The sequence below is a fragment of the Salmo trutta genome, chromosome 31 (genome assembly GCF_901001165.1).
Source record: "Salmo trutta chromosome 31, fSalTru1.1, whole genome shotgun sequence".
NCBI classification, from domain to species: Eukaryota; Metazoa; Chordata; class Actinopteri; order Salmoniformes; family Salmonidae; genus Salmo; species Salmo trutta.
Genome location: NC_042987.1, coordinates 37,489,220 through 37,506,124, shown reverse-complemented (window position 1 = coordinate 37,506,124; position 16,905 = coordinate 37,489,220). Strand labels below are relative to the sequence as shown.

The 16,905-nt window shown below is 42.8% G+C and overlaps 1 protein-coding gene across 1 annotated transcript; it reads right to left on the bottom strand.

Moving 5' to 3' along the window:
- Positions 1 to 13,535: 13,535 nt before the first annotated feature.
- On the bottom strand, positions 13,536 to 15,217 carry LOC115169268 (mannose-specific lectin). The gene is made up of 3 exons (XM_029724730.1): positions 15,115 to 15,217; positions 14,174 to 14,267; positions 13,536 to 14,027 (listed from the first exon to the last, which is right to left on the bottom strand). Exons 2-3 carry the CDS (start codon positions 14,261 to 14,263, stop codon positions 13,761 to 13,763), a joined length of 357 nt encoding a protein of 118 aa, XP_029580590.1. The 5' UTR covers positions 14,264 to 14,267; positions 15,115 to 15,217; the 3' UTR covers positions 13,536 to 13,760.
- Positions 15,218 to 16,905: the final 1,688 nt, after the last annotated feature.

The following is a 16,905-nucleotide window of genomic DNA, read 5'->3' as shown; positions in this document are numbered from 1 at the left end:
TATTTTATTAAACTTTATTCCCTGAATCCTCCGTCTCCTACGCCTGACTCAACCTCTCCTGATTACTCAAGCCACCCGTTGTGACAGGTGACACCAATCTGTGTGCCCTACGTGCTAAAATGCTATACGTGCTAAATGGAAAAATCAAAACCTTAATATATTTGATATTAATATTATTTTATGTATTTAATTCATTTCAGGTCCAGAAAATTCTCTCTTCCTTCTCCAAATTCTATCGCTAAGTGTATTTTCTATTGGTGTAATTATACATTATATCGGATCATTCTCCGGTATCATGTTTAATTACACCAATAGAAAAAACACTTAGCGGCAGAATTTGGAGAATGAACAGAGAGAATCTTTTGGATCTGAAATGTATTAAATGTGTAAAATAATATTACATATATTAAAAAGGTTTTGGTTTTTCCATTTATGTTTTGAGGTTGGACTTTAAGCACGTATAGCATTTTAGCACGTAGGGCACACAGATTGGTGTCACCACGTCAATCATTATATCTTACACCTGTGCTGGTTGCCATCTCGTTAGTGGGAAGGTGTTTCACCTGTGTTGGCCCAGGTGCTATTTTAGGAGTGGCTGGCCCAGTGCGCCAGTTGAGTTTGAGAGATGTTGGGAAAGCTACAGGTCATGGCAGCTGAGGTGCGAGTGCAAGCTCAACCTATATACAAGTTTGAAAGAAGCCTGAGTTTTGCATTTCCCTGTTTTGCTCCATATTCTTTTTACTCCCTCCCTGTCATAAATTGTTGTGGGTTTTTCTTTTAGATTGTCTTTTTGGAGGAAAACCTAGTGGGCATCCATAGTGGGTGTCTTTTAAAACCCCTTACTAGTGGCTTTGCTATCTTTCATTGGGCACCCACATGGGTGCCTTTTTCAGAACCCCTTTCTGTTTTGTGTAGTAGTCAGTGATTTTCTTTGTTAGTTCCCTTTGTGAGTGACATTTTGAGTTTCCTTTGTGGGAACGTAACAAAATGGGGGCTAGTCCGGGATATTGTTTCCCATGCGTATGGTAGTCACTCTAGTCACCTACTCTGAAGCTCTGCTGTGCCCAGATATTTGAGTGTTGAAAATATCCTTTTGGGTAGAGTTTGTCACTTTTATATCCACCTTGAGGGGTTAAAAGATTGGCGGAATCCATTTTATAAGTTGCATAAACACACAGGCACACAAGTATTTGTGGAAAACCCCACATGGGAGATGCAAGAAATGTACGAAGGCGAATCTGCTCGTTGCAAAGAATTATGACATCAAGGTGACATCTGGCGATCCATAAGCAACAGAGTTGATCGGTTCTGCTTTGATGGAGCAAATCTTTCCGGAGTGGGAGGTTGAGAGTTCATTGTGTGGGCGTGGATCGCATTTTACTGTTATGGTGGGATGATGGTTGTTGAGTATGTCAATAAATGTTGTGAAGTTTACCAGATCATGTTCCCACACCCCGACGATGTCATCCAGGAAGCGTCTATAAAACATGGGACGCAATGGGCATTTAGCCAAAACTGTCATCTCCCAGTCTGCCATATAAATATTAGCATAGGCAGGATTGACCTTCTTACCCATCGCTGTCCCATGAATCTGTAAATAGTGTTGCTGTGAATAAAAAATGTTTTTTGTCAAGAGGTGTGAGTATGATCCGTGAGTGACCTGAAAAAATCCCCCTAACTACAGGGAGGGAAGGGAGGGTGGCTGCCGTCAACGACGGCACTGTGCTACACCCCATCCCCCCTCCCCAACCCACCTATATCTGGAGGTGGCTCCGGCTCTGGCGGACCCGGAGGGCAGTCGGGCCGCTCTGGCGGACCCGGAGGGCAGGCGGGCGGCTCTTGACTCTTGACTGGCGGGGCTGAACTGACGCACTAGAAGCCTTGTGCGTGGAGCTGGTACTGGACGTGCCCGCCCGGAGGTACTCACTTCCGAGAAAGCACGAGAGGCAGGAACCGGAAAGACTGGGCCATGGAGGCGCGCAGGTGGCCGTGATCGCACCGCCTGCACAGCCCGTCCTGGCTGGATGAGACTAGTAGCCCTGCACGAGTGGGGTGTTGGTGCAGGGCGGACTGGGCTGTGCGTGCGTATAGGCGAGATATTGCGCACCTCAGCGATACACAGTGCTCTCCACCTCCTACGCTCCTCCATGTACTCACGGGTAGCTAGCTTATGGTTCTTCCTAGACCTAGCCAAACTACCCGTGTGCCCCCCCCAAAAAAAATCTTGGGGGTGCCTCTCCGGCTTCCTCGCCATGGCTTCAAACCGCCGCCTCTCAGCCTTCGCTTCCTCGATCTCTTCCCGTGGGCGACGGTATTCCCCAGCCTGATGCCAAGGTCCAGCCCCATCCAAAATCTCCCAAGTCCATCTTTCCCCATAGTCCATATACTGAGCGTGCCGCTCCTCTCTCTGCTGCTTGGTCCTGGTTTGGTGGGGAATTCTGTCACAACTGTCTTCCTCTTCCGAAGAAATAGAAAAGTCCTCGTCAGAAAAAGTAGACCAATACGCAGCGGAGGTCGTGTTCATCTTTGAATTTCATTAATCGCTAACATGAACACTATACAAAAACAATAAACAACAACAGTGCAACAAATTTGCAGGCTATACAAAAACGCAGTGCAAAAACAATTCCCCACAAACACACACAACTAATATAGGACTTCCAATCAAAGGCAACACCACACAGCTGCCTTCAATTGGAAGTCCACCCCAATTAACTCTACATAGAAACACCCAACCTAGACAGAACATAGAAAACACCACTTCTTCTGCCACGCCCTGACCAAAACTTATACACCTACTCCACCTGCTGGTCAGGATGTGACAGGTGGGCTGGTACAAGAATGGCTGGCTGGGGATATTGGGGTGGAGTGTCTGGGTGAAGGTAAGGGAAGAGTCTCACAGTAAGCTCTGGAATTAATTTTTATTTAACCTTTTATTTAACTAGGCAAATCAGTTAACTTAAGGATCGGCGTCCTGTCAATGGGACAGTTGTAAATCATGCAGCACGTTATGTCAAGATCGCAGATTTTAGAGAAACAACAAATGTCGGTTGGGGCTGAACTGACGCACTAGAAATCGTTTGAAAGCTTAAATTCTTGTTAATATAACAGCACTGTCCAATTTACAGTAGCTATTACTGTGAAAAAATGGCATGCTATTATTTGAGAGCTCCTAACAACAAAACACTTTTTTTTCACCGCGATAGGTTTGATAAATTCACATTTGAAGGTAAAATGTGTACTTGTATTCTGAAATCTTGCTCTGATTTATCATCCAAAGAGTCCCAGAGAACATGAAGTTTTGTTAGATAAAATCCTTTTTCATATCCCAAAAAGGTCCATATTGTCACAAAATAAGTCATACTCGTCGTTGAAAATGTCATACAGGAGAGAGAAGGACCAAGGCGCAGCGGAAGTGTGGACACTCATTCTTTTAATTAACAAAACAAGTAAAGTATCCACTGGAAAACCAAAAACAGTACTCACGACAGCAAACAGTTTTGCAGGCTCACAAAGCAAGTGCAAAAACAATTCCCCACAACCCCAAGGACAAACACACACACCTATATAGGACTTCCAATCAAAGGCAACTATACACACCTGCCTTCAATTGGAAGTCCCAATCACCAAAATTAAACAAGCACAAACCACCTGCCACATCCTGACCTAGACTAAGCAATACGCCCTCTGCTGGTCAGGACGTGACACATATAGCATACATGATCGAATTTTTTTTTTTTTTTTTTTGTATTTCCACTCATTCAATTTGCAAAGAAAGGAATCTGTGAAAATCTCACCCTTAACGTTGTTTCAGCGATGTCAAATCACGTCCGTATGTATTCCCCAGAGATCCTAGAAGGTAACAAGACTTCACTATATCATTAGTGGTGTTCTATATCCTATAAGACACCATATGTGGTCAGAGAGCAACACCTTCATGGCACGCCGATGACGCGGTCGGTCATCACTTGAACGACTATCTTTGTCAAATAAGCACCAATCGGGGTCAAACAAAGCTAGCTAGATAGCCAATGAGCTGGGCTTTACGGGAATATCATGTCTATGTCGTAAAATGTAGCTACTAACCTTGTACGACAGCATGCCTTTTCATTTTGGACAAAAGTTATGAAAACTGGTTGTTTTGCAAATGTTTAACTTAGAATATTGCTACTAATACTTGGAAAGCTAAATCAAAGTCCAAGTATACAGATTTGACAATATTCTTGCAGAAAAATGTAATATGAAAAAGCGACTGTCTCCTTCACGATTTGCCCAAATGTACCTGGCGACTAAAAGTATTGTGGTTCATTCATTCTTCAAGTTATCCGTCTGAAACTTTGCACATATACTGCTGCCATCTTATGGACACTATCACTAGAGTGATGGCTAGAACTGGGACCTTTGTCTTGCATTTCAAAGATGGTGGTAGAAAAAGAACCGGTTTTTGTCTTTATTTTCTTCTACCAGATCTATTGTGTTCTCCTACATTCAATTCACATTTCCACGAACTTCAAAGTGTTTCCTTTCAAATGGTACCAAGAATATGCATATCCTTTCTTCAGGGCCTGAGCTACAGGCAGTTAGATTTGGGTATGTCATTTAGGTGAAAATTGAAAAAGTGGGCTATCCCCAAGAAGATCAGTTAATAAAAATAAATTCAGATTGACAATGATGGCCTACTAACAGTGGGTTAACTGCCTTGTACAGGGGCAGAATTACAGATTTTTACCTTTTCAGCCCAAGGATTGGATCTAGCAACCTTTCGGTTACTGGCCCAACGCTCTAACCACTAGGCTACCTGCCACCCCTGGAAGAACCCTATTTTGTGGACACAGTCTGAGTGGGGTGGGTAAGAGGTAGCTAATATGTGGAGAGGTTAGAGTGGGGAGGATTCAGAAGGGAAACTGTTGGGATTGGTTTTCTCTTTGTTTTGTCCTATCACAACTTTCTCCACCTTTACCCCTTTCTCCATAGTCACCACCTCAGAGGAGTGTTGGGGTATATTGGGTTGGGTCTCTGTGAGAACAAAAGTGGTGAGATGTTAGTCTTGAGTTAAATAGGTAGATGTTCAGGTCAGAATGAGTGGCTACATTTATTCATTATTGGTGTGGGGTGGTTGTGCTGTCTCCAGGGGCACAGTCGATGGGGCGACATTCAGGGGGTCAAGTTGACATCAAGGTCTGTGAATCACCTGCGCCTGGACCATAATGGTCTTAGTCTGGGCTGTGGTGTGTTGGAAATTCCTCCTCAGTTCAGTTGTCCATGAATTCACCAGGGTCAGGTAGTGGGGAGGTCATTATTAACTGGGGGTAGGTAGGCAAGGGGATCCCTAATGGTAGTATGCAGTGGCGGTCGGTGCTTTTTGAGATTAGAGATAAAAAAAAATATGAGCATGGTCTTATTATTTTTAAAGCATATTGGATATATTGGACTGTCATTCATATTCCATTCACCCCAGCTCAATGTAACATTGATAGGTTTAGGCTACTACATGATACAAAAATGTCCCCTATACTCACCATGAGGTTGCTACAACCTAGCCTTTCTTTGTGTGGTATTTTACCCCCTTTTTTGATCTTGTCTCATCGCTGCAACTCCCCAACGGGCTTGGGAGGCAAAGGTGTCCTTTGAAACATGACCTGCCAAACTGTGCTTCTTAACACCTGCCCGCTTAAACCAGAAACCAGCCGCATTAATATGTCAGAGGAAACACAGTTCAACTAACAACCGAGGTCAGCCTGCAGGCCCACCACAAGGAGTCACTAGAACGCCATGAGCCAAGTAAAGCCCCCTCCGGCCAAACCCTCCCCTAACCAATTGTGTGCCGCCTTATGGGACTCCCAATCACAGCTGGTTGTGACAGAGTCCGGGAATGAACCTGGGTCTATAGTGACGCCTCACACACTGAGATGCAGTGCCTTAGACCGCTGCACCACTCGGGAGCCCCGAGTGGCGCAGGAGCAAACTTCTTCCCCATAGCAGTACCTGAGATTTGTAAGTAGTGTTTTTAGAATCAAATTCAAAGTCATTATGTGTTATTCCCATTTCTAAGAGAGAAAGGATATCCTCATCTGGTCTATTTGTATCCCTGTAATTTTTGGAAAATGTCCCTAAGTCCTAATTGAGTGTCGATATTAGTCGCAAGTCTACATCAATCAAGAATAAACTTTCTTTAAGCTTATTAACAAATGCATAGATATCCTTTTTCATAACTGGGGTGCTTCTGAGAAAGGAATCAATATACTCTGACACATTACATGATTCACTCCCGCAATCTGAAACAATGGGACGGCCAGGGGGTATCTGGAAGGGAACTATTACTATTTTTGAACCCTTATCTGCTGGTTTTATCAAGATGACTTGATTTTTTTTTTTCTCATTCTTTAACGCTATCTGTTCTTCTCCAGTCAGATTGTCCTTATCCACTGTTCTATATGACATACTAGAAAAGTCTTCTTCATCCTGCCTGATGTATTGGCTGAGTCCAATTCAGGTTCTCATTTTGATCTTTTAATAAACCGTATTGGTGTTGAATCTGTAGTATAATCATCATATCACACATTTTCATACGTCTATGAATGCAGGTCCCTTCTCAGAACCCTCCTGTCTGTCGTTGAAGGTGTAGGAATAAAAGTCCCCTGTCAAGCAAATCCCTCTGACTCTCGTAATATAAATATCAGAGACAAATTAAGAATATTAGACTGGGTGGTGGCGGGTTCTCCCATTCGTCCAACCTCTAGTATAACTGTTTATGCCATGATTCTAGCATCTGATCTGCAGTCGCCACAGTCCAATGGACCAGCTCATGAGATTCCACCCTAAAATGTAAGCTCATGCACATCATTCAGCTCCCCACAGTATCGTTTAATGATTTTAATTTGCCTATCTGAGTGCCTGCTGTCTCTGTCAGCTGGTCACTTATACAATTTTCAGATCAAAAGACCTCAGCATGGGGGAAGATCCTCCTAGCCAGACACAAAGGCTGCTGGAGCTGGGGTTTTTTTTGTGGTTGACTCAACATGATTTAAAACTAAGATAGTTGTTATACCCCAAGGCAAAGAGAACCTTTTGGGAAGTTTCCTGGGGATCCAGTTTATTTATTTTTTACTCACAAAATGTGTCTGAAAACTATCCACTTGTACTAATGGGTTATTATATTTACTGATTCTCGACAGATTCAATGCTCCTATTATCACAATCTTAATCTCTATTGACCAATCCCTTACTTTATTAGTTGAATTCTCATGTGATGTAGGTCTCGAAGGGAGCAGCACCGGAAGTATTAGTGATGGAAACCCTCCTGTTTGAGGACTCAGAATAGGTGTTTCCTGCCAGCATTTGCTTTTTATCAGAATGACCCTTCATTTCATTCTCGGTAAGGGCCACCACTGGAAGTTGGTGTGGGATGCACGGGAGTGGGTGTTTTTGGCGGCTCCCCTCCCAGGTGCCAACGCTCCAGCTATACAGGGGGAAAGAGAAATGTCGTCAGACATAATTACCGCCACATTACTAGTAGTTACCCCACTTATTCCTATACCTGAAGTCACTGGAGGATTGTATGATGTCGAATGGGGTGGGGCATCAGCCAAGATTCCCAACTCAAAATTGACAAAAATCAAATCAGTCTGTCAACTGCTGAAGGGAGCTGTCTCTACCTGTGTGGTTAAGGTTGGATTCTAGGCCAGAGTCAATACCAAGGCCGGAACCAACTGGGGGGTAGTGGAGTGGGCCATGTCCTGACTGGTTAAGATTAGTATCAAAATAAGAGCTAACCAAAGGTTGCTGTGGTAAAAAAAAAATATTGTGTGGTTGAGGTTAGGGTCATTGCCCAGGTAAAAGGTAATTGGCAGAGTCATGACTAGAGCTGAGTAGGCCATTTTCCTCTAAATGGTTAAGGTTAGTCTCAGAATCAACCAAGGGTTTCTGGAAGTGAGCCATTTACTCCAGTTTGGTTCAGGTTAGGATTAGAGTTGGAACCAGTGCCCCAAATTAATCAGGGCCTGAGGTAACTGGAAGGTGTTGGGAGTAAGCCATGTTCCCCTGATTGGTTAAGATTAGGCTCAGATCTAACCAAGGGTTGATCGGGTGAGCTACCTTCCCCTTCAAGATTGAGGTTAGGATTTGGGCTGAAATGAGCCTCAGCTCTACCACTCTCGAACCCCTGACCATGTTGTGATGAGTTTACCCTGTGTACTTGAGGCTGTACTGTGCTTCTTACTACTGGCTGCAGAAGTAGGCCAGCATAACTGACTTTAAGAGAAACATATCTCTAGCTTTAACTGACAGATTTTGAACATGAAGCTAGGGTTGAGATTAAGGTTAGGGGAATAGGGAAGTCCATCATACCCCATTTTTTTTGTAAATACATTTTAAAATAAGACATTAAACTGAAAGGTGGAATGGGTGTTTTTATCATTTTATCCACCCCAAAAAGAGACGTTTCGGAGGTTAAGTTTATGAGGGTTAGTTACGGTTTAGGGGGCTATTGAACTACCGCCCGAAGATGGGTTAGAAGACAGGATGCGGAGGTTAAGGTTGAACTAAAGATAGGGATTAGAGCCCAAGAGGCGCGCAGTGGTCCCATATAAGGAGTAATTTGTCGCTGTGGTGGGAAGACCTGAGACCATGCAGTGTCTGAAGAAGAATTTAAATATATAAACAAAAAGGAAAAATAAGTGCCAAGTCTTTAAATGAAGGCATCAGTAGTAATAAGCACTGCATGCCCAAAACAGGCTATAGGTATTCAAACAATCCAACCAAGGTTGTCAAATAGCATAAGTGCTACGGGCCTGTCCAGGGGCCTTATTAGGAATCAGAAGGGCAATTGTCTCTAAAGCAAGAGTATTCACAAGCCAACCTTACGAATTCATAAGTACCTTTAGCATAACTGGAATGTTTGAGAGAGAGGGTTAATGTAAGTCTATATACTCTGCTATATTATAGGACTCTGAGCCACAGTCACTCACTATCAGACATCCGCATGGAACCCGAAAAGGGACCATCCAAGTCTCTGGGGATTTGATCTAACAAGTAAAAACAACTGTCCAGGGTAATCTGGCCCAGAAAGATAAGCCATTTGTTTGTAATTTTGATTTGCCTGTATGTTCTTGGCCTAATATGAGAAATTACAACTCCTTAGGCATCCATCAATTCTAAATGGTGAGGACGATGGAGTTGAGGTCCACTGGTAGTTCCCGAGCAGCTAGCTCATCTTTTACCACCTCAGATAATCGTGAAGAAAGGTATCGAAAAGAGGCTCTGGATTCCAGGCACTCTCAGCTGCCAACATGCGAAAATCAACTGCGTAGTCTGCCACACTACGGGAGTTTTGACTAATTCAAGAAGTTTACTGGCCGCCTTTCTCCCGGATACCGGAGAATCAAATACCTTCCTAACTTCTGCCATGAAATACTCCAGATGACGGCGGATTGTTGCTCCCAAACTGCCATAGCCCAGGAGAACGTCCTTCCTGACATTAGCGTAATAACATAAGCTATCTTAGATCAGTCTGAAGGAAACGAAGATGGCTGTAGCTCAAAAATAAGAGAGCACTGAGAACCCCGGCAGGTACGAGAATATTGCTCCGGGGGTGGTAAGCGAGGTAGGCTGTACAAGACCACCACTAATAGGGGGAAAATGACTGGGTGGTTGGGGTTTCTGAGGTAGCAGGCAGCCTGAGCTAACTCTTTGATTGCTCCATAATCTCCTTAAACCCTTGGTCGTGGCGTTCTGTCAAGGAACGGAGCCCTTCCAGAAGGTCCTGTAACAGCTCTTCATGTCTCCCAATAGCGGCTCCCTGCAGGGAGACAGCATGGCAGAGCTGGTCCAAGTCCACTGGATCTGTCCTGGCCAGTTCGTACTATAAGGGCACAAGGCGAGACACAGACACAGATGGCAGATGGTAGTCCTTTGTAGTTTATTTATAATCCAAAAGGAGTAGGCAAGAGAATGGTCGTGGACAGGCAAAAGGTCAAAACCAGATTCTGAGTCCAAGAGGTAAAGTGTGGCAGACAGGCTCGATGTCAGGGCAGGCAGAAGGGTCAGGCAGGCGGGTATGGAGTCCAGAAAAAACAGGCAAGGGTCAAAACCGGGAAGACTAGAAAACAGGATCCCGGGAAAACACGCTGATTGACTTGAAAACATACAAGACAAACTGGCACAGAGACAGGAAACACTGGGATAAATACACTGGGGAAAATAAGCGACACCTGGAGGTGGAAACAATCACAAGAACAGGTGAAACAGATCAGGGCGTGACAGATGTTGAGTAAGGATGTTCACCTGATTACGCATAGAAGTAGACCTAGGCTACCTGGCCTGCGCACAAATGTAGGCTTATAAATGTTCCCATTTGGGGATCTGATAGTATTTCTGATCGTCTTAACTCACCACCACTACTGAACTGTGGAGCTTCTCAAAGTATTTCCTTCACCTCAAACAGCAAGTAAACAAAGTGTTTTTACATCCATTGGAAACAAATACAAGTAAAGGACAAGTCAACAACATTATCTGGGTATGAGCAAACATATATATGCGATTTTCATTGGACAGTTACTTTAAAGGTTCTTCTTGCCACCCTCCCATACAGGCCAGTTTTGTGGGGAGTTCCACGTTGTTGAACCGTCAACATTTTCTCTGCTAGCGACTTTTGTAGGGCTTTTAGTTGTCATAGGCCTCACAGTGACTTCCCTTTTTATAGTCTCCTAAAATCAGCCCAGATGGAGGAAGATAATGACAGGTAGTGGAATGGAAACAGAGGCACAATAGCAAGGCTCCAACGTGAGAAATGCCTCCCCCTTACTAAAGGATTTTGTAGCAACATTGCCAAGAGTTGGCAGAGGCCTTGTGCTTTTTAAAGAGCTTTTATTAATCCTAATTGCACAAATACGTCAAGAGGAAAGGCATTTCATATTATACAAATTCAATAACATAAAAGACAATAATTGTTAACTTCTTCTTGAGTTTGTGTGCTGGATCATGCTAATTGTGTGTGCAAAACAAAAAGGTGTGACTGGATATCAAAGGTTCAAAAGGTGCCGCGGTACTTTGTTTACTGTCCTGCATTGTAATCACCCCATGGTAAAATGATTTACATGGATTTGTTTACTGTCCTGCATTGTAATCACCCCATGGTAAAATGATTTACATGGATTTGTTTACTGTCCTGCATTGTAATCACCCCATGGTAAAATGATTTACATGGATTGCCTTGTTTTACACCTTGATTTAAAAGCAGTCGTTAGTCAATCACATCCTTGATAAATAACATACAATTTGGCAGGTAGACCATTGGGGCCAGGAGACTTCCCGCGTTAGGTTGCTTAATAAATGCATGAAAAACTTCTCTGGTAATTTCACCCAAAAGATAATTTATTTCCCCCCTAATGGCTGAAGAGTTTTTTTTTAAATGTATATATTCATTTTTGTTTCAGACAATTTTATTATACATGTCAGAGCATGTTTTTTTTAAATTAAATTTTACAGCTTTTCTTTTCCCATTCTCATCAGTAACAGTTTCACGTCTTATTTTCATTATTTTTCTTGTTACACATTGATATGGCATTAGGTGCATGTATTCTGGCAAAACCCGCTTAAATGTGAATGTTGAAAAGAGATGAGTCATTAAAAGCATCTTTCATTTTTCAATTAATATAATTCCTCTTCAAAGTTTTTTTATGCTTAATTACTGTTCTGGATAAGCTGTCAGATTTCGTTAATATTTTCAGTTAACATATTTTCTGTCTTTCATACTTCAATTCATTTAAATCTTTGTTTTCCAGACATTTCACATGAAGTTTCCAAAACTCGTATTATTTTTAACCATAGTAATTACTGACTTGACAAAAATGTCAATCATTCAGTCTTCCAGAGATTATACCTCTTTCAATAGTGACATTGCAGAGACTATTGAAATGTTTTGTAATAAATAATTCAGTTTAATTGTTTTCATACTTTCTACGATGGGGATGCTGGTGGTCTGGTCATTGTGAGGTAGGGATGGAGGGGACGGGGGCAGGGTCATCTTCCTACTTGCTGTTGGACTGTGGGGAGTGGTCGGTGTACACGCTGTCTGCACATTTTCGCAGGTGACGTCTTCATCTCATCTTCACTGTCGGTCTCGCTCTCACTGCTGTCACTTTCTTTCATATCGCAGCTCGAAGGCTGGTGGGAGACATCTGCTTTGGAGCTCTGGTGGTCGACATTCATGGTTCCATCTCTCTCTCTGCTGGGATCACTCTCTCACAGTCCCTGGACCAGCAGCGGTGACGTCACGGTAGTGGTTTCGCTGACTGTCTGGGGTGCTGGGTTAAATGCTGTGGGCTCTCTCTTCGTCAGGCTTTGGGTTAGAGGCTGGATCTCTTCTTGCTATGTCGGACACTTGACATTGGAAGAACGTGAGGCCTTCACCTCCACACAGGCTGCACATGCCTTCAGTTTCTTGGAATTCGGGAATTCGACAGCCTGATCTAGGTCATGTGTGGGTGGTGTAAACTTTTTCCACTTTACAATAATGTCCCTAACAGTGCCCAAATGAATATTCAATGAGTAATACATTTCCTTGTAGCCTTCTCCTAATCTTTCAACAACCTTATCAGAGTTCTTTTGGCAGTTTCTTCCTCCTTAAATTTTGATCTTTGCTGGAAATTCACTTAATAAAATGGGGACCATAGAGAGAACTTGTTTCTTCTCATTGGTGTATTTAAATGGTTTCAACCACTGTGATTGGGCACAGGAAGAGTCTAATCAACTTATGTGCCTTCTTAAAGCTGCAATATGTAACTTTTTGGGTGACCTGACAAAATTCACAGAAATGTACATTATAGATCTGTCATTCTTATTGAAAGCAAGTCTAAGAAGTGGTAGATCTGTTCTATGTGCGTTATTTCTATTATTATTACTTTTGCTTTGGTACACCAGCTGAAAATACAGTTTGGGAAATATATATTTCACAGCGGTTTAGATGGTACAATGATTCTCTACAGTATCCTTGTTTGTTTTGTCACAAACTAAAATTAGGGGAACTATTAGTGCTTTTGCAAACAGGAAATGGCAGCGCAATTCCTGCACAGTGCATCTTTGAAGAAATGTTAAACAAGTGACTCGTTTAGGTTTGCCATGACAAAGGGTATGAAGACAAGTCCAGATTTCTCAGTAAAAAAATAAATATATTTTTCCACTTTGAAAGTGTGGAGTAGGTTGTGTCGATCAGTGAAACCAAATCCCAATTTAATGATTTTATTTTAAGGAAGCAAAATGTGAACTGCAGGGGTGAGTAGACTTTCCCTGGTGACTAAGTTTTATAGCCCTAACATTAACTGTTACCCTAGCAGGCATCAACATGTTGATAGTTCCCTACAGATGATCTACAGATGCTCAAACTATCAAAATAAAGTGTAACGAAGTTAACCTAATGCTTTCCTCTTGCCAACTTTATGAGATCAGTGATTACTTCATGGAAAGGATGCATTTCTCATCGGACCCATCAAATCAAACAGACCACCATCAGAAACTAAAAAACATGCTTCACAAGACAGTTTTGGGGCATTTTTAAAAGGTTTATTGGATAATCATTTCACTCTGAATCAGATACATTAAGGTTATGTTCCAATAACCACACTAGCATAACACTTACACAAAGCATGCAAAGCACATCGCTTGATTTATAAGTGGTATATTAATGTGGATATTTGAACACAGGCATTTGACTGATGGTACAGAGGTCATCTTCTTTGACGCCCGTTTGGACCGAGTCAGGACGTTTACTGCTTGTGACCCTTGGAGGAAGAAGAGTTCCACATTTCTTCTCCGTCCTTCTCAACGACCAGGTTACCGTCGTTATGCAGGTACATGCGGCACATCTTGAACCCTTGAGCCTGGCTCTTGGTTTGCCACATCATCTTGTTATCCCTCTTGTACATGACAAAGTTGCAGTCGTCTTGCATGCACAGGCGGTAGGCGTCGCGCTGTCCTGCGGTGTCAGAGGACCACATCTGCCTCCAGCCATAGATGACAAAGTTACCGTCCTCCTGTGCAGATGAGATAAAGGGTTGTGGTAAGGATGTGTATGCGAATAACCATTAAAAAAAATATGTTTTACCACACAGTTTGGGAGCCACTGTTCTGGTTCAGCAATAGCTGATTTCAGATGGTCTGTATCTGTAAATGTACCTACCTGGAAAACTGCCTTGTATTCCTTGTTATTGGACCACATGTAGTCTCCCTTACGCATCTCATCATACTTGGACATGTAGTTCCTGCTCATGATTCTGAATAAAGAATAAATAAAACTGCTTAGCAAAAAATACATATAGCTAGCCTTTTATAAATTCCTTCAGCAAATATTCCCATGGCAAAAATATGTAATTTAATCACTTTTGAAATAGTAATATGTACCAGCTTTCAAATGGTGAATAGCAGTCTTTATTCCCCCCCCCCCCCCAAATTTCATGGTATCAATTGGTAGTTAGTCTTGTCTCCTCACAGCTGCAAAGGTCGAGAGCCATGCGTCCTCTGAAACACAGCCCAGCCAAGCCACACTGCCCACTTAACCCGGAAGCCAGCCACACCAATGTGTCGGATGAAACGCGGTACACCTGGCGACCATGTCAGCGTGCACTGCACCCAGCCTGCCACAGGAATCACTAGTGCATGATGGGTCAAGGACATCCCTGCCGGCCAAACCCTCCCCTAACCCAGGCAACGCTGGGCCAATTGTGAGCCGCCCCATGGGTCTCCCGGTCGCTGCCGTGACTCGAACCCAGAATCTATAGTGGCACAGCTAGACCACTGCGCCACTCGGGACACCTGACTAGCACTCTTCCACTCAATTGAGGCATCCTGACTGTAGGCAAGAGTTTAAGTGGCCCCAAAATACATTTCAGTTTTTAGCATATTCAAATCACTACTTGGCGTTATCACCTGTAACACAAAATATAACTTAACGTGGCAGGCGTAAGAGTTCCCACATCCGTTTTCAGCGGAAAAGGAAGCTAGGTTTAAAATAGCTGTATCCCTGAAAACCAGATCATTCAGTTGCCAAGGCTACACAACATATAGCAGGAGACATGTTATACCCAGAAATGTAAGTTGCTAAACTCCCACTTTGATACTCACAGTCCGTGTGGTTCAGTAGTTCAGTGGATCAGATTGATGAGGCTGGAGGTTCCAGATGAAGTGAAGTTGGTAAATAAATGTCCTCTTTTATACCCACTGAGGAGAGGGTAAGATGGGAGTGAGTGGAGGAGGAGACTGGGGCTGAATGGACACTGGGATGCATAAGACAACCTTAAAACATGTGGTAAATTAATTTAACTGGAATCTTGAAAAATAAGACGCTTTCACAGTTTGGATTAGATTGCCTAGATTAGAGTTAACTTTCATCTGGTGTATCTGGCTGGACACATTGACAGTGCTAAATACTGATCTGGCCTTGTGATCATTTTAAAGATCAAAGCATTTAAAGTTACATATTTTTGATGGTTAAGTGTGCCTCTGCATTGCGTACGTATTAGCGACTAATTAGCCCTCCTGTTCTTTGTAAATTATTTAGCTAATGGAAAAGAGTTATCTGTTAAGAAGCTTTTAGATAAGTATTGAATCTTGTTTAAAAAAAAAAAACATTGTTTCAACACCATCTACGTTTTTAGGCAATCGTTATATTGTTACTGTGAAGTGAACTATTTAGGTTTTCCAAGTACCAGTACTGCTCATGTGCATAAGATTGTGCCTTTTGGACAACAACCTTTCCGTCATAGGATAAATTGTTCTTGAATGTTGAGTGTTTGTGTGACTGGTGAGTTTCTTTTTAAGTATGAGGAATAACACTATTGTTCCCTTCAGCAAGCACACCATTGCTGCCTTCAAATGCTCACCATAACTGGAAAATCCGATATGATCTTGTTCAAATCTGAACAATTCTTCAACCATGGCGATTTTAGCTTGGTAGATTAGCTAGCTAACATTACTAATGATACATTTAGTTAACTTAACATTGATCCAATTGGTCCAGCTAGCTACATTATCCATATAGATAAGTTTGACGTTGTCAAAAATATATTTGCTTGATCATCTTTTGGTTGAAAAGGTGAAAGGTCAGTGATGAAATGTCACAACTCAAACTCGGGTATCAACATCACCCCTATTAATAGCCTGTTCAACCTCTCTTTCGTATCGTCTGAGATCCCCAAAGATTGGAAAGCTGCCGCGGTCATCCCCCTCTTTTTAAAGGGGGAGACACCCTAGACCCAAACTGTTACAAACATAGATCTATCCTACCCTGCCTTTCTAAGGTCTTCGAAAGCCAAGTTAACAAACAGATCACCGACCATTTCGAATCCCACCGTAACTTCTCCGCTATGCAATCTGGTTTCCGAGCTGGTCATGAGTGCACCTCAGCCACGCTCAAGGTCCTAAATGATATCATAACCTCCATTGATAAAAGACAGTACTCTTCATGTGCAGCTGTCTTCATCGACCTGGCCAAAGCTTTCGACTCTGTTAATCACCTCATTCTTATCGGCAGATTCAACAGCCTTGGTTTCTCAAATGACTGCCTCGCCTGGTTTACCAACTACTTCTCAGACAGAGTTCAGTGTGTCAAATCGGAGGGCCTGTTGTCCGGACCTCTGGCTGTCTATATGGGGGTGCTACAGGGTTCAATTCTCGGGCCAACTTTTTTCTCTGTATACATCAATGATGTCGCTCTTGCTGCTGGCGATTCTTTGATCCACCTCTACGCAGATGACACCATTCTGTATACCTCTGGTCCTTCTTTGGACACTGTTAACTAACCTCCATACAACTCTACTTCCGTGGCCTCCAACTGCTCTTAAATGCAAGTAAAACTAAATGCATGCTCTTCAACCAATCGCTGCCCGCCCGTCTAGCATCACTACTCTGGACGGT